This window comes from Rhinolophus ferrumequinum, chromosome 27 (assembly GCF_004115265.2).
Source record: "Rhinolophus ferrumequinum isolate MPI-CBG mRhiFer1 chromosome 27, mRhiFer1_v1.p, whole genome shotgun sequence".
NCBI classification, from domain to species: Eukaryota; Metazoa; Chordata; class Mammalia; order Chiroptera; family Rhinolophidae; genus Rhinolophus; species Rhinolophus ferrumequinum.
In genome coordinates this window covers 22406747-22428725 of record NC_046310.1, presented here as the reverse complement: position 1 = coordinate 22428725, position 21979 = coordinate 22406747, and the positions used below count along the sequence as shown (strand labels likewise).

The 21979-nt window shown below is 37.6% G+C and overlaps 2 protein-coding genes across 4 annotated transcripts in view; both read right to left on the bottom strand.

Annotated features, from left to right (window-relative positions):
* LYST (lysosomal trafficking regulator) overlaps positions 1-21979 on the bottom strand; it is a 170705-nt gene that overhangs the window by 82868 nt on the left and 65858 nt on the right. For all 3 annotated transcript variants that reach the window (XM_033099812.1, XM_033099811.1, XM_033099813.1), the window contains exons 12-20: positions 21371-21794; positions 18407-18551; positions 16880-17053; positions 11234-11394; positions 10214-10404; positions 6953-7198; positions 4484-4657; positions 3417-3566; positions 25-162 (exon numbers count right to left, since the gene is read on the bottom strand). In XM_033099812.1, coding sequence (XP_032955703.1) covers positions 25-162; positions 3417-3566; positions 4484-4657; positions 6953-7198; positions 10214-10404; positions 11234-11394; positions 16880-17053; positions 18407-18551; positions 21371-21794 — 1803 coding nt within the window. The remainder of the gene's footprint in view (positions 1-24; positions 163-3416; positions 3567-4483; positions 4658-6952; positions 7199-10213; positions 10405-11233; positions 11395-16879; positions 17054-18406; positions 18552-21370; positions 21795-21979) is intronic.
* On the bottom strand, positions 12453-14481 carry LOC117018663 (short/branched chain specific acyl-CoA dehydrogenase, mitochondrial-like). Its single transcript, XM_033099814.1, is given in 2 exon segments — positions 12453-13800; positions 13802-14481. Coding segments are annotated over 2 exon segments (1293 nt in total). The 5' UTR covers positions 14431-14481; the 3' UTR covers positions 12453-13136.

Genomic DNA, 21979 nt, shown 5'->3' with positions numbered 1-21979 from the left:
AAAGTAAAGCTACATGAAAAGTACCTGCAAAACCTGACAAGTCAGCAGAAAGTGATGAACAACTCGTGCTTTCAGTAACTGCTTGACATTCAGCATCTGCTGCTGGTGATCAGCTCGGATGAGCATCTCCAGAGCTGCGAGCAGGGTTTCCCAAACACCTTGCTGAGAAGAGAAACACGCACACCAATTAGCACGTAGTTACTGAAAAACATGCTACACGCTTTTTAAAAGACACGCAGCGTATCAGTTTAAGATTATGTATATATTCAGGGTCAAAGATTAAATTTGTCTGAAAAGGAAATCTTAACATTTATTCCCAATTTTTTGGTCAATATTTCCTTTTCTAAATATTTATATTAAATGCAGTATTACATTAGGTGCTTTAGTACATTAACTTTTCTGTGGCATTAAATGTATGTAATATTTTTGAAGGTGAATTATCTTGAGATTTATTCAATACAGACCATGACACCTTATCAATATAATTGTTGACAAATAATTTATTTTCAAAGAGCATTATTCAAAATGTATAAACTTCAATGCTAATTTGTGTAGGCAACATTTAACCAAATAATTTTAGAACAAATTATACTAAATTGAAAGTCACTGACAATATGAAAATTCTGCATTTTTGGATTAATTTACTTTTAAGGCCAAATAATAGAATTTTCTGCACAATTACAAACTGTGCATCTTCAAACAGTACTTAGCATCCTTTTAATGTACTTTAAAATGTTTCTTCCATACTGAATCAATCTTAAATTATCCATTATAATAGAGAAAAAGGAATCTTATACAGATAACTAATATTGAAAAGATAATCTTCATTTTATTACCCCAAATGATCTTTCAACAAAGCTGTTAACAAACAGCAAAATTAACTGGCTTGGGCTACAGGTTTTGCTCTTCCTGCTGCCATTATCTGATGGTAATGGATAATAAAAAGGCCAAGGAATTGACAGTTTTATCACACTATTCTAACCATGGCCTCTCTCTTCATAAGATTGGGCCAAGATGCCTGAAAAAAATTGCATATGAAAACTGGAAGACAAGGCAGCCCAAGTATGAAAACTTGATTCAGGTCTGAAAAACAGTATAAAATAAAATAGTACCAAAATAAACAAACACCCACAACGAAAAAACAAACTCAGTTAAAAAACAATTAGGGAAAAAAACCATAGAAGTATTTGTATCACTTTTGAATTCAATAAAATTTTTTGGTTTTTTTAATCAAACAACCACAAATTAGCATCCTCCTTTGAAATACTAAAACAATTGTGTAACATTTATTAGTTTCAATCTTCCAATCTACCAATTCTTTATTGTATGTCTAGATTTATACTGCCTTTGATCCAGTTTGTGACACATGCTATCAGTATGTTCATTTGCTTTCTCTCCTTGCAACATTGCACATATCTTTGTGCATACATATATATGGAGTTTTTTAAATTCTGAAAATATTTATTCAGAATGAGACAAGAAATCACAACAAATTACAAAATTTTAAAAACTGACAAATGCCATAAAATCCAGAAAAAGCAATAGTGAGGTTAGCTGCTTGCCACAGCTCCATAATACTTTCCCCATGTGTTGTGGCAGCATAGTATTTGATTGCCTCCTCATACAACAGTAATTTTGTAAAATAATTTCCTAAAGAAAGAATAGAAAATTAATTCCATCTTTCCTTTAGCATGTTTGGTCAAAATTTATTTTTATTAATGATAAAATTAGAAAAGTTTCGGATTCACAAGTCATTACTGGTAATGAATAAATTTGGGGGGACTATTGTCAAATTTGGGAATAACCAATTTTTTTAAAAATTCTAAAGGTATGAATTCACTTTGAATCGGTCTTTGTGTTTGATGAGACTGTTTTTATAGTCTAAATAACTCTATAATCTACACTAGAACTAAGCAGTCTGGATGAGTGTGTATTATGAAGACTGTTTAAAACCAGGGCAGAAAGGAAACAGCCCTATATTCATTCCCTGGCTGAGTCCTTGTGCAGCCCATCCATCTAGTGTTGAGATGCTGTGCCCAGACCTAAGAGAAAACCATGCTCCTCAGGCTTATGCCTATGAGGAAGAAGACTGCACAGCCTTGCCAGCATACCCTGATACAGCTCCCTGCCTCCTGGGCAACCTAGCTCCCCTACTCAGGAGTGTGTCCATTTCCCTCTCCTTGACCTGACTTCCCAGACTCTTAGCAGGGTCCCCTTCAGAGTTTATGATAAATGCATGTCTCCAATTGACTCAAATGAGCCCCATGTTCTCTTGCTATTCCCAGACAGCCCAAGTTCTGATTCTGACCCTCCAGTTCAGCATTACTCATGGCTGCTCAAAACCCTGCAGAGAAAATAATTTATTCTGTTCTCCAGATGAATGATTAGACGAATATTTAAAAGTATAGGCCTCTCTGTGCAGCAAAGGAAACAATCGACAGAGTAAAAAGGCAACCTGGGAATGGGAGAAAATATCAGCAAACTATATATCAGATAATACATTAATATCCAGAATATATAAAGAGCTCCTACAACTCAATAACCCAAAAATCCAATAATGCAATCAAAAACTGGGCAAAGGACTTGAATGGACATCTCTACAAAGAAGACATACAGATGGCCAACAGGTACACGAAAAGATGCCCATCATCACTCATCATCAGGGAAATGCAAGTCAAACCACAATGAGACATCACATCACAACCAACAGAATGGCCACTACCAAAAAACCAGAGAAGAACAATTGTGGGCCAGGATGCGGAGAAACTGAAACCCCTGCACACTGTTGGTGGCATTGTAAAATGCTGCAGCTCTTACGGAAAATAGTATGGAGATCACTCAAAAAAATGAAAAATAGAACCACTACATGATTCAGAAATCCTACTTCTGGGTATTTGTATTCAAAAGACTTGAAAACAGGATCTTGAAGAGACATTTGCACTCCCATACTCATTGCAGCATTATTCACAGTATCCAAGAAGTGGAAGCAAACTAAATGTCCATCAACAGATAAATGGATAAAGAAAATGTGTTCTATACATGCAAGTCTTTACTCCGTCTTCAAAAAGAAAGAAATCTTGTCATACGCTACAATATAGATGAACCCTGAGGACATAACGCTAAGTGAGACAAGCCAATCACAAAAAGACAAATACTGAATGATTCCATTTAAATGGTGTATCTGAACTAATCAAACTCACAGACACAGAAAGTAGAATGGTGGTTGCCAGGGCCTGGGGGAGGGGAGACGGGGAGTTGCTGTTCAATGGGGACAGTTTCAGTCAAGCAGCATGAAGCAGTTCAGAGGTCTGCTGTACAACAGTGTATATAGTCACGGCTGTCCCGCACGCTTCAAAATCGTTAAGAGGGTAAATTGGCGTCATGTGTTTTTTTTACCATTAAAAAAAAGTACATGCCTCTGCTTTATTCCATATCTTCCAGTCAAGCAAAAGCTCCTCGAGCAGCTTAACATCTTGGATTATGGCATTAGACTCCACATCCAACTGAAACTCTCCATTCTCATTGATAAGAAGAATATCGTCACCACAGCAACCTTCAAGAAGGGTCTATGGAAAATTAGCATTAACACAAGATGCATTAATAATCGATTAATCCCAAAGTTCAACAGAAAACAGTAAACTTTCCATCTTAGCAATCATAACATTAAATTCAAAGGAAAACTGATGAATAAGTCAAAATTTCACTTGTTTTGCAAAACAATTCAAATAATTAGAAAAACACAAACTTTCAAATGTTTGTATACGATTACTCAGTTTCAAACATGGGGCAAATTAAACCACACTCTATTTTTATTTTTTAAATTCAACAGATCTTTTAGGCTGTACAACTTTTCCCCCAAAAGTGGTAAGGACTCGTGCCACCAGTATATAGACCTCAACAGTGTGAAGAGTGAGGTGGAGGAGGCACACAAGTCGACAGAGGCGTCATTTTTGCCTCAGGAGTAGTACCCTCCGAGAGAAATACTTTCACAATGTTACCAATCGCTTTCAGCCAGAAAGGTATTTAAATATACACTGACAGCTGGATCGTAATAAAAACGAGTATGTCTTTAAAAAGCTAACTCTATAGCAGCATGACCGCGTGGAAATGGCAAAGCACTGGGTTCTCTTCCTGAAGTGGGAGCTGAAACAAACAACAGTGCCTCTGAGGATCTCAATTCCAACATGTACAGGGTGAGGGGCCAGCCTAGGAGACATCTCTGGGCTCATCCTGACCCCAATTCTACGGGTTTATTTTTTTTCTCCTCTTACTCTCCTGAAATGCTTTAAAGAAAATCAAAATGTAATTATTTAAATGATGGTGGGGGGAACCAGGAGAGTACCTTAGTTTCACTAAATTTACACTACTGTGATTCCTTCATTTTCTTCAGGAAGAACAAACACAAATCTATTACTGGACGACTTTAATGAAGAGAGAAGTATCACTGTATGAAACTATGACAATAAATGTTATGAGGACGTACCTTCAAAATGTGAAAGCCCACGGTGCATTTTTGTTTGATCAATACCTGATGAATCATGGAAAGCCCATTACAATTTTCTAATTCATGCATTCTCTGTTGATTGTATTTAATTAATGAGAGTATAACTCTCAGTGCTAATGCTTGAGTTTCTTCACAGCTACTGAGCTCCACAACCTAAAAAAAGTGGATATAATTTTCTAATTTCTTGAGAGTACAAATTTAACGTGTGATTATGTACCATTATGTAATATCAATCCATCCGTTTCATTTGAAAGCTTATTTTTTATTGCTCACACTTTCTTTGTAATTTAAGAATTATAAATAAACAAAATTAGGAGACATAAATTCCATGTTCTGTAGTCTCTTAAAAATATCATAAATGAACTAAAATAACATCAATAACTGTAGAAGTCAGTAGCATTTTATTAGTGATCTGAAATGTCAGCAAAATGCCTCAAATATTTGATAATGAGTCAATCAACAAATAGCCTCTGCGTTTGCGCTGAGAAAGAAAAAGGAGTAAGAGGCACGATACTTGTATCCAGTGGGCCTCCTGTCTAGTCAGAAGAGAAGATATATGTACAAAACCATGGACTAGGCCTCGCACTGCAAAGCAACCAACACTTTTGCACAACTACTATATGTGAGAAACACCCCTTATTGTCATGATAAAAGGCAAAGAAGAATGAGACACCAAATGCCCTCACTGGGGGCACAGAAACTACATCTGACCCCACTCGCCAGGTCGGAAGCCTGCTCCGGGGGAAGATGGCCTGGGAAGAGCAAAATCCTAGACGTAGGGATAGGCGGGCAGCCGGGCAGGAGACAGTCAGGAGAAGTGTAAAGGTCTGCAACTGAAAGTTCACGGTTCATCTAGGACGCTGCAGGTTGCCTCTATGGCTGGATGGTATTAGGCGCAGAAGCTGGGTTATGCATGCAAGGATTTTAAGGAGACTGACTATTTTTATAGGGGAGGAGGAAGGATACTGAACAGGTTTCTAAGTTTTAAAGGTGAAAGCATACTTTCAAAGTCTTACATGTATGTAAGATAAAAAAATTAACCATTTTCTCTAGGATCTAGTCACTGTGTAACAGTAATCATAACAAATTTATATTCAATAACTTGAAAGAAGAAAAACTAAGGGTGTATGTTTTGAAATTATACAAAGCTATAAAAGTACATGACAAAATGTTGATCAGGAGTTAAACAAAGATCCTCTCATTTAAACCACTAAAATCTATTCAACTAGATACTCAATGCAAAAAAAAAAAAAAAAGGTTTGAGGGCAGATGGCTCAGTTGGTTAGAGTTCCGAGCTCTCAATAATAAGGTTGCCGGTTCAATTCCCACATGGGATAGTGGGCTGCACCCCCTGCAACTAAGATTGAAAACTGCGACTGGACTTGGAGCTGAGCTGCACCCTCCACAACTGGATTGAAGGACAACAACTTGACTTGGAGCTGATGGGCCCTGGAAAAACACACTGTTCCCCAATAAAAATTAAAAAAAAAAAAAAAAGTGAAACAGTTTGAAAAAAAGTTTCGAAAAAGGAAGAGGAGGAAAAGGCAGTGTGGTGAGCCAAATTCTAACAAAATATTTATAGGAACAGTAACGATACAATAACAATAAACACTGATTTGTTGTCCCTTATTGCAAAATTAGTCAAAAATGATTACATTAAAGAAAGAATGCCACAGGCAGGAGACTGTGAAGATTTGATAATGCTGCAGAAGTTATACTTAGGGATACGATTCTGAAGATGAAAGATAATCTTCAGGGCTGCTTTAGTGGACCAAGGACATGAACCCCCAGGAAGTAGAGATGGTTTGTACTGAAGTAAGAGCACTTGTATGCCCTCTTTCGGATCTCAGCCATCCCTGAAACAGTCAGTATACACTTACTGACTGCCTGACTATATCAGGAAAGATACTGTCCCTGCCCTCAAATGACTAAACAGAAGAGAAAATTAAACAATTTATTCTAATATAGTACTCACAGCATGAGTCATACTTTTTATATTTCTTTGCTTTAAAAAAAACTTCAAACTCCAATAAATTAAATTATTTTTTGTACTTATTTGTTGACCTTTGTGTTTTTCCATACATCTCGAAGCTTCAAGGGAAAAACAAGTTTCACAAACCTTCTTTTAAAGAATACATTTCTTGTATATTATCACTACAGCACACATTTTTTTTCCTCTGGCAATTTTAATCTTATAATTTAACATTTAATTGTTCTAATTACATTTCTGGATAACAGAAAGCTTCTAAAATATTCAAAAATGAAAAGAAATTTGAACCATCTGTGGCAGAAAGCTTGATGACACCCTGAATAGGTGATTTTTTTTCATCTTAAAAGTTTAATATAGTTGATGTATATGGCTTTGTTTTATAATCAAAAAGAAACCCTAAAATTTATCAATAATGAAAACATTTCTCTTCAGATAAAACTATAACGAACAATTCTTACCCTGGCAAAGAGAAAAACAAATATCCCAGTCCCCCCAATCTCGTGCAGAATGCCTTGAATAGTTTTACATTCTGTAGGCCGGAGGTTCCTTAGATGATGAGGTTCTAATAAGGTGCTCTGAACTTCTTTGGAGCTGAAGGGTCTTTGAGAGAGTTGGGTTTTCACTTGACCTTTAAGTCGAATAACTGGTTCATAGATGGTGTACTGAGCAGGACAGTACGTTGTATAAACAATCGAAAGGCTTTCCTGAAACACAAATATTTTCCTTCAGTAACTAAACACAGCGCAAAATAAATATTCCAAGGTAAAAATACACCCAAAAAATCTTTTTCTTTGTATTAAAGAAGACAGGCTACATTAAACAAGATGAACATGAGAAGCAAGGTGGCTCCCCAAAAGGAAAAGACCGGTTTCATTCAGCAGTGATTTACAGTATAAACCACATCAAGGCTGGAAGACTCCAGTTTTGATCATTTGAGAATAAACATGAAATTATACGTACTCTTACTACTAACAATAGCTAAATCTCATACCACACCCGTGACATACCAGGCACTGTTCATAAATATGTACATAAATATTAAACAATCTTTACAACCCTATGAGATGGGAACACTTGATCAATGTATTCAAAATTTTGGCTTTGAATTTGCTCATGGGCTGGCTGCTCATTTAAAGCGACTCCAAACCACATCTTTCTTTCTATTAGAATAAAATCCCAAGACTCAGCACACCTAACTAAAATTGAAAGAACTTTGAACATTTCTCCCTTGCAGAGGGTAGTTTCAGTCAGCTTCTGCCTCCCTGTCAAGCTTCTAATAACTCCAGTCGTCCCTCCATATCCGTGGGGTATACGTTCCAAACCCCCAGTGGATGCCTGAAACGAAGGATTGTTCCAAACCCTATCTATATATACTGTTTTGCCCTATACATGCATACCTATGATAAAGTTTAATGTATAAATTAGGCACAGTAAGTGATTAACAAGTAATAAAAGATAACAATTATAACAATATACCGTAATAGAAGTTATGGGAATGGCTTTGGGGCCATTATTCAGTATAATCAGGGTGACTGAACGCAAGTACTGCGGTATTGCGATAGTAGATCTGATCACCTAGGTGGCTACTGGGTGACTAACAGGTGGGGAGCATTGGCTGTGTGGAGAAGCTGGACAAAGGGGTGATTCGTGTCCTGTGCGGGATAGAGTGGGACTACGTGGGATTTCATCATGCTACTCGGAATGTCACACAATTCAAAACTCATGAATTGTTTATCTGTGGAATTTTCTATTTAATATTTTTGGACTACAGTTGACCGTGGGTAACTGAACTCCGGAAAGTGAAACCACGGGTAAGGGGGATGACTGTACTTGAAAGTCACGGTAAATTTAAAATGCAGAATGCACTTTGAGGTGCTCTCAGTGGCCACCACTGCAGGAGCCCAGGCTTCTGGAAATCACATACTGAACATTCAGTGTCTTCTCACAGAAGCTGGCAGGACCTTGGTCTTCGGTCATTTTTAAGCCACCGTGATTGGAGGACAGTTTCGTCAGATGCCATCAGGCGTATCTGCATACCAACTAAGCTGACTGTGATGTCTATCGAAATGATTATGCAGGTAAAACAAACTTTGAAACCTGTATGGTTTTCCTCAGAAAACTGACAAAATGCCCGTCTACCTGGAACAACAGCAAGGGCACTGTCTCAGCCTGACTGCTCACTCATGACCTCAAAACCCCCAAATTACTAAATCAGGCTTTAAAAATCTTGCTTTCTAAACAGAATTTTCACATAAAACCCATAGAATTTTAATTTGGGATAATTTATGTTGAATTTTACAACTTATATAACGTATATTCTTTTCAGGCCAAACAAAAGGCTTAGGGACATTTTTTGGTTCTTGAAAACAAATGGATTAACAAAAACTAGAGTTAAAATTATTATTTAAACAACACTTGTGTGAGCTCCTTGGTCTCCCCAAAGCACAGATTCGCTGTGTGTGGGGTCCCCGCGAGCAGCATCGCCATCACCTGGGAAACTGTTAAAAAGGCAAATTCGTGGGCACACTTCAGACCTACTGAACCTGAAACTCTGGCCCAGAGAGCCACGTCTGAAGTTCTCTGGTGACACATGCACATTCAGGTTTGAGAACCGTTTCCCTAAAGCGTGTTTTCTCAATGGCGGGACCATTCTTCGCTGTGTGACACTGCCTGTGCAGAACAGTCAGCACCCCTGGCCCCCACTCAGTAGTACTGGACAGCCAAAATCCCAAACCCCCATTTTTAAATACTCCTCAGGGAGGAAAAAGAAAGTATGCCTATTATCAGATCTTTCAATTCCATCAGTATCTACACTACGTGTATTTTACAACATATATACCCCTATATTTACCACCACTTAGGACTTATCTATATTTTATCTACATCAGATAAGTATCTATACTAGAATTTCTCCTTTACTTTGGTCAAATGTTACAGCTTTAAAATAGAATTTATTTTGATTGTGAAATGTACACCTTATTAACAACAACAAACACATTCCCAAACAGTAGTCTCCTTCAGTAAGAAATCTCTCTGACCTATCATTGTACCTCTCATAAGAAGAGAACGAGGAACAGTTTCATGGCCAGATCTACCAGTTTTTAGTAGACCTTCTAAGACTATGAAGGCTCAGTTTTCTAGCTGCTGTAATAAAAAACATCCTTCACAAGTCCCTAAACTGAACATTAGAACAAAATATTAGAATATATAAAAAGCAATCAGAGCCTCACATAAGCAGAGTTAGCAATATTTTGAAAGCAAAATTCCTATTGTTACTGATATTAAAGAATAAATATTCTAAAATCTGAATATATGTAAGTAAAACTAATATTATAAATAAAAATTCACATTTATTAAGTATGGAAAGGAAATATAATGAGCAATATTTTTTAGGCTAATGTGTTATATTTTCACTATATCATAAACATTTGTCTTAAATGATTAATCGGTATAAGCTATAGTAAATAAAACTGATACTTAATAAAGAAATATGGTTTCAAGGAAATGGAGATAAAAATTTGAAACTTGAAAACACATGCTGAGGAGGTCAAAGTATTTCAATTTTTTCCCCCCAGAAAAAAACTATATTCTAAGGAAAGAAAATGTTGAGAAACAAAAAACAGAAACATTAAAAACCTAATTTGTAGCTCATTACACATTCAATAAGCATATATATGTACAGTTACTATAAAGTTAAAACTTATAAAATGAAAACTTACAATTAAGAGACCAGTGTCCACATCTTTCTTGGTCATAAAAAGTTCTCTGATTTGCTCACATTGCAAGATTTCTTTAGAAATATATTTGGAATAGTCATTCACAGGCTTGCCATATTTACACGGCATTATAGATGTAAAGTTGGGTCCACAAGCGTATAGATAAAAGGCCTCCTGTGAACCAATCTTAGCTCCTGGATAGCAGAAAAATAAAGGTACTTATTTAAAATATCCCAACCAGAATTTTCCACAAAAAGCAAGAAACCAAGAATTACTTTGTACCAGATTCTTTTCGTGTTCACTGTGTCTTATAAAACTGATAAAGCCTCAGTTTCCAAATTGGTGTAATGAGTAAATAATGTATGCCAACTGTGAATGGAAGATGAATTAATATACATAAAGGTAACTATGAAGCTCTTGATAAAATAAAATCATGAAATTTCTATTTGCTCCTTCAGCTAGAAAAGTTTTTCGTTTTGCTTTTCTTTTAATAAATGGAAAATATGCCTCAGTAAATTCCTTTTTAAAATGAAATGTGAATTGATATCTTTATTCCTTCCATCCATCCATCTATTCAATAATCACTGTCTGAATGCTGTTATATGCCAGGTTTAGTGATGTATTTTTAAATCATATTATTTCTTTTTTTCTCTAAATTTTGGTATTTTTATAGGACATACTAAAATTATAAATAAAAGAGACAACCATTCTAAGTTTACCTGTCATAATACTGCATTTTACAGGATTACAAAATAAAGTTGATTGAATAAGCATCTCTTTTGGGGGGAGGGATCGGGTAAGATGTACACCTCTACATTAAATATATATATCAATTATAAGAAACATCTAGATTATAAAGATGTTAAAATATTTTAAAAGTCATCTTGGAATCTAGGAAATACAGTACTTATTAAGCACAAGTAAAGAAACAGGGATTAATATTTTATCCAGGGTAATTTACTTAGTTTAATACTTGTTACCTGAAAGAAAAATTTGGAAATGCTTTAAAAGGGAAAAATTTACCATTGAAGAGGAGTAAATTTCCCAGGTCCCATTTTCCAGCCAATTGCAAAAACTCTTCTTGGGATGATAAACAATGGCCAATCATGCAAAATGTTTTATTGCTATCAGATGACAAACTTGTTTTTCTTGGAAGCATAAAATCCACAGTAACATCAGCCTTCCTAAATTAAAAACAAAGTTAAATCAATTACTTCAGTGAGGACTAAGCAGTAAGTATTTAAGAAGAATGAGTGTTTAATAATGGAAATTCTTGAACAATTTTCTTGGTTCAGCCTCAAACAGTTGATGATGGGGAGAAATAGAACTGATTCTGTTGTCTCAGTCCAAGGTGCAGGTGGTCCACAAGACTCAGAAATTGGGAAGCAGAACATGGATGCCCAATGACCCTACACCAGGCCATGGGAAGTGTGACCCCACATTTGCAGCAAGTTTTCTTTGCCATTTGACTTTTGCGTATACGTCTTCCTGGTTTACAGCTACAACCCAACCACCTCCCCCTACTTTTACCAAGACATCTCCCATCTTGGTAGACAATTCCTAAAATCTCTCATCTTCCGTAAGGCCTTTGGAGACTAATGAGAAAAAAATAATCACTTCTCCAGATTTTGTTCTGACTAGCGACGGAAATGCCAAAGCTTTTTTTGCATTTTGTTTTTTCAATGCTAATTCATTGCAGAGCTTTTGGTTAATCTCTTGTTTTTACTGGAATCTTTACAGAAAAAGGTAAACTAATGCTTTCTCACAGGAAGACACACATGACAGGAGGACTTCATCATCCAGTTGAAACAGCAGAGTGCCAACTTCTACCCCTATTTTAGGAATATTTTAGACTCTGTATTAAGATAATGAAGGTAACTTATACAGGCAAAGTTTGTGAATAAGATAAAGACTTAGAATAAGCTAACGTTGTTAGCTCCTAATGAGAAATTCTCTCTAAGGCTTTCTGTTTCATATTTAACATAAATTTAACTATTTTAATAGGAATATTTTTTAATAAAAAAATACGTGATATAATTTCTTATTTTTAATTGAGGTATAACTGACATATAACTTTTGAGTGAGACAACTTCCATTACATGGATCTTTCTTGAACCAAATAAATGGCTGTGACTGAAACACTACTGCCACTTAGTGGCAATATGACAATATAGTTTTTATTTATTTATTTTTTTTCTATTAGTATGTCTTTATTTTTCCAAATTCTTTTTTATTTTGTCCCCCTTCTTCCACCTCCCTCCGCCCCCTCTGGTTCAAGCCGTTGCTTCTCAGTCCAGTTGTGTAGGACACAGCTCCCTGGCCCATGCTGGTATTATGAGCCTTGCGCTCCCTCTGGCTGAGGCTCTCGGTCACCAGTCGTCAGTCGGCCGCTCACCGCAGCTCGTGCCGGCCCCTCACGCTGGCTGCCGGCTGCTCATGGCTGCTCATGGCGGCACACCAGTAGCCCTCTGCAGCACTCAGCAGTCCACGGCAGCCCAGCTCCAGGGAGAGCTGTTGTTCCCAATCTTGGCCGTAGAGGGCACAGCTCACTGGCCCATGTGGGAATCGAACTGGTGACCTCGGCGTTAGAAGCATGGAGCTCCAACCACCTGAGCCACCAGGCCCGCCCCTATTTTTCCAAATTCTGATAGAGTGAAACCCCTATATACCCTGAAGCTAGAATAATATAGAATTTTAGAAAAAGAGTTTGAGAAAACATGGATGCATTTTTTCTCAAATTTTAAAAATGATTTCCTGTGCCTAAGCTGAGCTGACTGGAAAGATAAAATAGAAAAGGTCTATCCCAAGATCCAGAACTAAGGACTTAAATTCCTTCAGTGCTGTGGTGTTTAACTGGCCCCCAAAGGCACAATAGTTTGAAATTGTACATCAGTGACATCAGGGAGGGGCCCCACTCCTGAGGATGTCAGTATTCTGCACTGATGTGCTTTGCAATGGTGTTCAGCTGGATATTTGAAGTTCCTTCATAGATGGTACCAATCTTTGCATCTCGGAAGTATTTTTCCACAGGGTAATCTTTGGTGTAGCCTACGCCTCCCATCCACTCAATACACTTACTAGTTGTTAGTCCTGCAACCTCTGATGCATAGTATTTGGCCATAGATGCTTCTTTTATGAATGGCCTGCCGGCTTCTAAAAGCCTAGCAGCGTTGTATGTTAGCAATCGTGTAGCTTCCAGCTGGATGGCCACCTGAGACACTTGGTGTTGAAGACCTTGGAAGTCAAATATTCTTTTGCCAAATTGCATCCTTTCTTTAAGATGTGGAATAGTGTAGTCAAAACATCCTTGAGCCACTCCCAGCATCTGTGCAGCAATTCCTATTCTTCCTTTATTAAGGCTCCCTATAGCGTACTTATAGCCATGTCCAACGTGTCCCAAGATATTGGTTTCCGGAACCTTGACATTTTCAAATGTTAATGGGCACGTGGAAGAAGCTCTGATCCCCATTTTGTTTTCTGCTTTCCCTATGTGCAGGCCTTCAGTATTGCGATCTACTATGAAGCAGGTGATTCCTTTATACCCCATGGTGGGATCTACATTAGCCATCACCAGGAAGAGTTCTGCATACACTGGTAATCCACATCTTTGACCCATTGATGACATAATAATTTCCCTTTTTATCAGCTCTGGTCTTCAAAGCAAATGGATCGCTACCTGCTCCAGCCTCTGAAAGGCAGAAACTTCCTATTTTTTCTGTAGCTAGTTTGGTCAAATAGGTAGCCTTTTGTTCTTCTGTTCCATGTTTTCTAAACAGCTCATTAATTACTGTGTTCTGGATGTCACATATCAAAGCCACAGATGCATCAACTTTGGCTAATTCCTCTATCACTAGGACAGAGGAAAAAAATGAAGCTCCTGTTCCTCCATATTTTGTTTCAAGGTCAATAGCCATCAACCCCTGTTGAAATAGTCCTTGTATTAGTGATGGATCCATTTTTGAATTTTCATCCATTGTTGAAACCAAAGGAGCAACTTGTTCCTGGGCAAATTTTTTAACTGTGCTTTTTATCATCATCTCCTCATCTGTAAATGTCTGCAGGGGGGCGCAGGGGAGCCCATCGTTTGTTATACTGAGTAGAGCTTCTGACTGGGAAGATTGTAGGACACGAGGAGGAGTTTTCCAAGAGGACAGACAAGTTGGGAAGTTTCTTCTTAGCAGCGCGCGGCCGCGCAACAGGCGTACTGCAGCTCCCTCCATCGCAGCCGCAGGCCCGGAGGCGTAGCTGAATGCTCGAAATCGCTCCTCAAAGTCCGGTGTCGCAAGTCAGCAGTCGACAATATAGTTTTTAAGGGTAAAAAAACCATACCACAAGATCAAAGCAAGATGAATTCCAACAAATAGTAAATATCTGCCATGTACCATATATTCCTACCAGATTTGTGTGCTGTTCATCAAATGACAATTAATATAAAAAACATAAAATCCTATTAGTTCAGAAAAGGATAAAGATAGCACCAAATTTAAATCAACAAAATAATGTATTTGTCCTACCAAGGACACCAAGGACTTGTTCATTGCTCTATTACAGATGAAATCATTAATTTGTACCAAGTGGCAAAAAATTCCTTCCAAGTAATACAGAAATAAGTGGGTGGGTAACAAATCGAGTGACATGTGAATCAAGAGACTATAGTGATCATGCTCCCTAGCTTCAGAATTGCCCATAATGAACATTTAAACTGTCACTCTGCACATGTCTAATAATTAGCTCATGATTCCTGTACCTATCAGCTGTCCTGACTCAAACAGGCTGTACGCCTATGGGTTTAGCATATGGCACTACCTAGGGTCAGGGTCTAGGCTCAGTTTCAGCTGTACCCCTTACTTGTGGCATGACTTTGGGTAAGTTACTTAGCCCAGTCTGGGTCTCAGGTGCCGCACATGTAGAAGAGGTCACAATATACCTACGTGGAGGTGTTGTCGGGAGGCCCAAATTAGGTCATCTGGCATGTGCTGAGAGCTCAGAGAATGAGGAGGAGAGTCCAGGAGAAAGAGGCTCTGTACCCACAGCCCCATCCCAGCTCTAACCGACTTCACTCAAGGTTCTGGAAAAACGAATTTACTGGTTGGCTACAGCTGCCATTCAGGCTTAGGCAGTTGTGAAGACTGAGAACGTCTCAGGAAAGATTGTATTTGGGATGTGGAAAGTAAGCTTCAATGACGTGTTTTCATGTATTTTTTTAATGGATAAACAAAAACAGAACCCCTGATTTTATTTCCAAAGCCTGCGTTTTCCTGCTCCAGACACCGTGGACTGACTACACTAAAGCCACCCCAAGCCCCCCTCCCCGCCTCCCTCTAGTGCTAAGCCTTCAACTCCTGCCTCTCCCGCCGTTTCCACAGGCCCTTTCCTCTGCCTGGATGCTCGTCCTGCCCCCTCCTCATGGCGGCCCCATCTCCTCCCTCACGTGTCAGCTTCAATTTGTTCCTAGAGAGGCCTTCCCTGAACCACCTCTCTGAAGTAGCAGAACTGATGTTTTCTGTCCAGGACCTGTTTACTTTCACAGCATTCGTCATAATTTGCATATATTCATTTAATTGTGCTTGCTTGTTTTCTGTTTCCTCATTAGACTATGAGTTCAAGAAGGCAATGAATATGGCTGTCGTGTTTATCACTACCCTTAGGCCTGACATAGCATGCACTTGACACACACACAGTAATTCCTCAATAAATATGTGATGGATAAACAAATAAATGAATGAAAAGAGGTTAATCTATGCTAAGGCTATGTATGTTCCATCTGTGGTCTAATCTACTTCAAGGGATTCTGGAGAGAATTGGGAGACAACATACATTAAGCACCTAGCAAAAGGTCTGCAACACTATAGGCACGCGATGTTTTAGGGTCCATTCAATGAAATCTAGACTCCGCCTCTTGGCCTTCAAAGCCTCCGTCAGAGAGCTTCGCTACGCCCATTCACTCTTCCTTCCCACAATTCAACTCAGACTCTTCCTTCCAGCCAGTTCGATCCTTCCCCAGGCTACACTAATATCCAATTCTGTATCCCTTTTCATGCTATTTCATTCAATAAAATACTTCCCAACTCTTACAAATCCAAGATACCTTGTAGTTCTCTCAGGGTTAAATTTTACATTAGGATATTCCAGAAAATGTTTCTTATTAACTTGACCCATAATTCTCCTGGTCAGTAAAAATCGTATAGTACTATACCTTAATCTATCACCTGGTATGTTTTTTGGACCCTGTCAGTCTATCACCTGATACACTGGCTTATATCTTTCTCTAGCCATTCTAGTTTCTTTTGAAATCCTTATTTAATTTAGGTATTAGTCTTATTAGCTAATAATTCCTTGTGGATTAATTTTATAATATATGGGCTTGTAGGACCAAATTATAGCTTCTGTTTCTTTATCTACTATATATTCCCTATAAATGTCTAAATGTCCAGATTTCTGCATGTTCCCCAAACCCAAATACTAATTTTCAACAATTACTTCTATGGGAAATCAATTTTGTATGGAAGTGATAAATAGGAAAACATCCAACTCTGACATAGGGTCCCATGTTAATATATAGTAATTTTATCTATAGTGTTCTATAATCTGTTTCAGAAGCTATAACAGACTAATTAAACTTTAAACTATAACTGAGGTTAATAAGTATTTACTAAAAATGTTCAGTACCTCTGTCCAGAGACCCATATGGAGATTCTCCCATGGATATTCTTTTTTCCCTGGGGCTGCTGTAAGTAGGTGAGGACTAAATGTTGCCACTTGCTTGGGAAGAAAACGTTCTCCTGTGATTCAGCCTGTGCTAGTAAAACAGCTTTCGTATCATCATTTGAATCCATGCACACACTACACAAAGAGAGCAAAGGTATAGGCTGAAAACATGCCATTTCTGTTCTCAGTATTTAACACATGTATAACAACTCTAACTATAGGTATTTAAGTGAGATTAAAAATCAGCTCTATTTTTAAACTATCTTGAAAAGTTAGAAGGTCTTTCTTTAACACCATAATCTGCTTAGTTATTTTATTATATTATTACCTCAATGCATGAACTAAAGTAGATTAGGCTCATATGCTCGTGTTAAAAATTTAGGCAATAATTTTCAGAACTCAAGCTGTAAAAAAATATTTTATCATTACTATTTATATAGTCATTGCCCTTTTAGAAATTACAATATATTTGGTTTATATAAAAATTAATATATGATTTCACATATATGTAGACTCTAGAAACCAAAATAAATGAACAAACAAAACAGAAATAGACTCATACTGACAGAGAACATTTTGATGGTTGCCAGATGGGAAGGGGTTTGGGGGGCCCCATGAAAAAGGTGAAGGGATTAAGAAGTACTAATTGCCAGTTATAAAAACAGTCATGGGGATATAAGCACAGCAAAGGGAATACAGTCAATAATGTTGTAGTAACTATGCATGGTATCAGATGGGTACTAGACTAATTGGGGTGATCACTTTGTAAGTTATACAAAATTCTGATCACTAGGTTGTACACCTGAAACTAATATTGTATGTCAACTGTAATTGAAAAAATTTTAAAATTAATACATATTGCATATAAATGTCTAAATGCCAGGATATGTTAGAAATCTAACATAATTTAAGGGATTACTGACAGAATAGGACATAATGTATACAAAGTATCCAGTAACCTTTATAACATTTACAAAGCATATATCCCCAAATACCATATTGTTTGTTTAGTTTTAAATTTTATGAAAAGTCTCATAGTATTCATACTTACTTAATACAAATAAGAGACTTCTATCTATATCTGTTATCAAAGGAGGTAGGAAAAAAGACAAGATAGCAAGGAGAACTTGAGCTCATTAGATAATGGCTATTAAATATATAATCTGCATGGAAAACAGATATCTGATAATAACAACATCTTAAGATCATTGCAACCTGATAGAATACTTCCATAGATAAGACTTCAGTAAGTATTTGGTCTAAAATTTAATTGAGAATTACTGTTATCTACTTTAGAGTTTAGTTACAGATTTTTGGATAGAATAATATGTTGTTACAAAGGTGGTTAATAACTGTTAGAATGTATCTCCTTTTTAAATAAGATTTTTGTTTTGCTGTAATGATCTTTATTAGCAGATTTCACATTAATGTCTCTACATAAACTATTCAAACACGTATCTATTCACGGGGGTTGAGGATAATCAATACCGAAAGACGAAAGTGCCAGTGTGGGGATCAGCCCACACTTGAATCATCAACGCTTTGGATCCCAGTGAAATCATGTGAATACAGCCTTCCTCTAGGAGTCTCTCACCAGGATTTACGTACTCTGCACCTTCTGGCCTGTTGTTCTCTGTGATAAAAAGATGTTAGAATGATCAGTAAAGCAGCTGATAAAAATTGAGTGAAAAAGTATATTTAAAAGAATACAAAGCATGGTTGTTCATTTGAAGTAAATTATTTACTCAGAATGTCTGAACTTGGCGTGTTCCAAACAAGAATATTTCCAAAGTTTAGATGTTAACTCCAAAAAAGCACCAGGAGTGAAAACAATAACTGAGTGCATTGAAAGTTATTAAATGTTTTAAAATATATGATAACTGAGAGCTAATGGCAGGAGTGAACAGACCCCTGTGATGTCACTGCGGTGACCTATTACAATCTGTGCCATGATTCTTTTATCGATTGGATGGGGTGACTGTGACATCATGGACCCCAGCCCAAGGAGCATCCACCATCATCACAGGCTTTGCACTACCAAAATCATCCTAGCATTATTACAATAGCATGAATTTAGTTATAAAGAAATTGATCAAATTAAAAATCCTTTTAGAAATATCGTGGTGTTTGAATATATGCCCTGTTTAGACTCCCTGATGAATGATCTTTGAATTTAAGTGCTAAGTGTTTCTGAAACTCTGAAATGTTTCTCTGAGGCAAGCTTAGGTAAATACTCCATGCTTTGGACTTTCTGGACATTCATCCTGACTTCTCCTTCTCACCACTTAAAATCTAGAGCTTCCTGAATACGTCTGATGAGCTGAATCCTTCAGCCATCCATGTTACCTAGTACCATGCTGCATGGCTTTAATGTCAAGTATGCAAATTAAAATGGACCAAAATCTGAAATGCATGTCCAAAGGCTCAGACTTTCAGAGAAGATGAACATACCAGTTATTAGATTGCATATATATTTGTTGCCATTTTTCAACAGGTATAACCACTACCAATTTTCAAGACTACTCCCTCTAGCAATGACAGTAGTCTTAAAAAAAAAGAGTTAAATTTACTGAGCATTTTGAAGACTATTGCCCAAGATACAAGATGTATATAGAACTCACATCTGATGTGATGTTTTAAAAAGTTTCCATATCAAATCTGAACTTTCACAAATAAAAGACGAGAACAAAAACCAGTGTGTATCCAGGAACTGTACAGTAGGAATACTACAAATATTTCTTATTTTAATGCTCACAACAATCTTATGAGTTAAATATTATCTCCATTTTGAGGGTGACAGAATTGAGGCACTGATAGGTTAAATGACTTGTTCAAGAGCACACAGCTGGTTCAGTGGAAAAGGATGTATTATCACTGTAATTAATATTTCCTTCATCTCTCTTCAACATTTTTACATGTATACCATTTTAAAATGCTCTTTAAAATGCTTATGCAAAATCATCTTTCTAAAATATGTTTTCTAATACATTTTGACTTTTTAAAAAAAAATTCTCCCAGTACCTCAGGTCAGTGTGTATATTTACTCATTTTGTAAGAGACGGTTTACACTGTGATTGCCCCTCCCCCCCTTAAAATATGGAAAAGTAATCTGTACCATTTATAGGTCGCAGTGACAGCTGAGTGGAAATCCCTTTCCATCACTTACCAGCTCGATACATCGGTCAGGCTGCTGAACTTTAACTGCAAATACAGACCATATGAGTACTCGCCTAACTGAACTGTTGTGAAGATAAAGGTGGACAGAAAGAACTGAGCAAAGTGACGTGTGCACCGAAGCACCCAACGTACATCACAATGCCATCATCAATAACGTCACATATATATTGTGTGAAAGCTGTCAGTTCTTAGGTGGCAATATTCAATTCACCAAAAAACGCTATAATTACCTGAAACATTACAAAGTATCAGCTAAGATTTTAAAATTTAAATTGGCTTTCTAGGCTAACCCATAAAAGTACGTGAGTAAGCTATGCTAATAACCTGGAAATGTGCCTGTGGAAAGTGGATTCAGAGCTACAACTGTGAACACCACGCGACACTGCCCATCCTTCAGTGTTGACAGTGTCATTAGGGCTTTCCTTCCATCCACAGGTCAGTGGGAGGGGACTTCCCTGGAAACCAGTGGTGAAGGCCTGGTGTCCTGGTGGCCCCAGTGGGGTGGGGGAGCTCTAGTGCAGCGAACAGCTATTGGGACCAGCACCTCCACACACGCACAACCCCTAAACATCTGTGTCATCTAGTCATCTCATTCCTTCTATAGAACCTAACAATTAGCCTGCATGCTTTACGTCCAGCACCGTGAACTGGTTTTTAACAAACAGGTGCTTGCTGCCCTGGTCACATGGGACAAGGTGCCATTTCAATGCAGCACAATAGCAATCTGATCCATTATAGAAAGGACTGGAATCAAACTTATGCTACCTGTGGAGAATGGCTGATGCATTCAAACCTTCTGTGACAGGAACTAAGAGAGGTACACTGAGGTAAGATACAGCTTGAGAAGGAGGTAAGCTAGAGCTTGAGAACTTGAGAAGGAGAGCTTAAAAGAAAGATGAAATGAGAGCTGAGAAACAGCAGGACGGAAAAGTGGCTACAGTGTTTTTACCGCTTTCTTTCCCAACATCAGGAGCTAGCCACCCTCATCCAGTAATAGGACCAGGAAAGAGGCAGGAAATGGGGCTGGTGGACCCCAAAGCAGCTTTATATGTGGTGTTCCCCCCAACCCCAAACCCAGTGAAAGTACAGAAGAAAATCGAGTTTTCAAGGCTATATGACAACTCGGGCTTTGGGAAATCAGGACCTGCCATTACTACTAAGGCATTTAAGGTAAACAATATGTTAAGAGTAAGTTATAACGTCGCTATATTCCTACTGGTCAACCAAATTGCCATCCGAAAAAGCTGAGTGTAATGGATAACGCTGTTATCATACCTGTTCCATCAAAACTACCTCGTAAAATTAATGCTTTGTTTCTTCTCTTGATCTTCTTTCGTTTTTCTGTGATACTCTCAGCTTCATGGACACACTCCACATTAAACCACAGGGAAACACTGAAACCTTCTGACAGGTGTGGCCAGCAGTTCTGTCCCAGCAATGGCAAATGGACTGGGGCTACGTGCCAAGAGGAAAGCAGCTGCTGGGGAAAACTGTCACTGCCATCCTCTTTCTTGCTCCGTGAAACTCGTGCTCTTCTCAATAATCCCATGGCTTTATTGTTGAGAATCACAGGACACTTTTGAGATGAAACGCCATTGCTTAAATTTGGAGCATGCAGTAAGGGGAAGGTTAGATACTGTGAAGGGCTCATAGTAATATCACTTTCAACAATTTTCAGAATACCCAGAAGAAGAATTTCCTAGAGAAAAAGAAAAACAAATAAAACTTCAGTCATGTTGCAAGATACACAATAATCTTGAAATTCAGGTCATAAATGAAAATGCAAACATACTCATAGACTTATCAGCATTCCTATTTAAATACCTTCCTATCTACCATACCATTAAAATTTTCATTTTTTGTATAGTTAAGATAAAATATGAC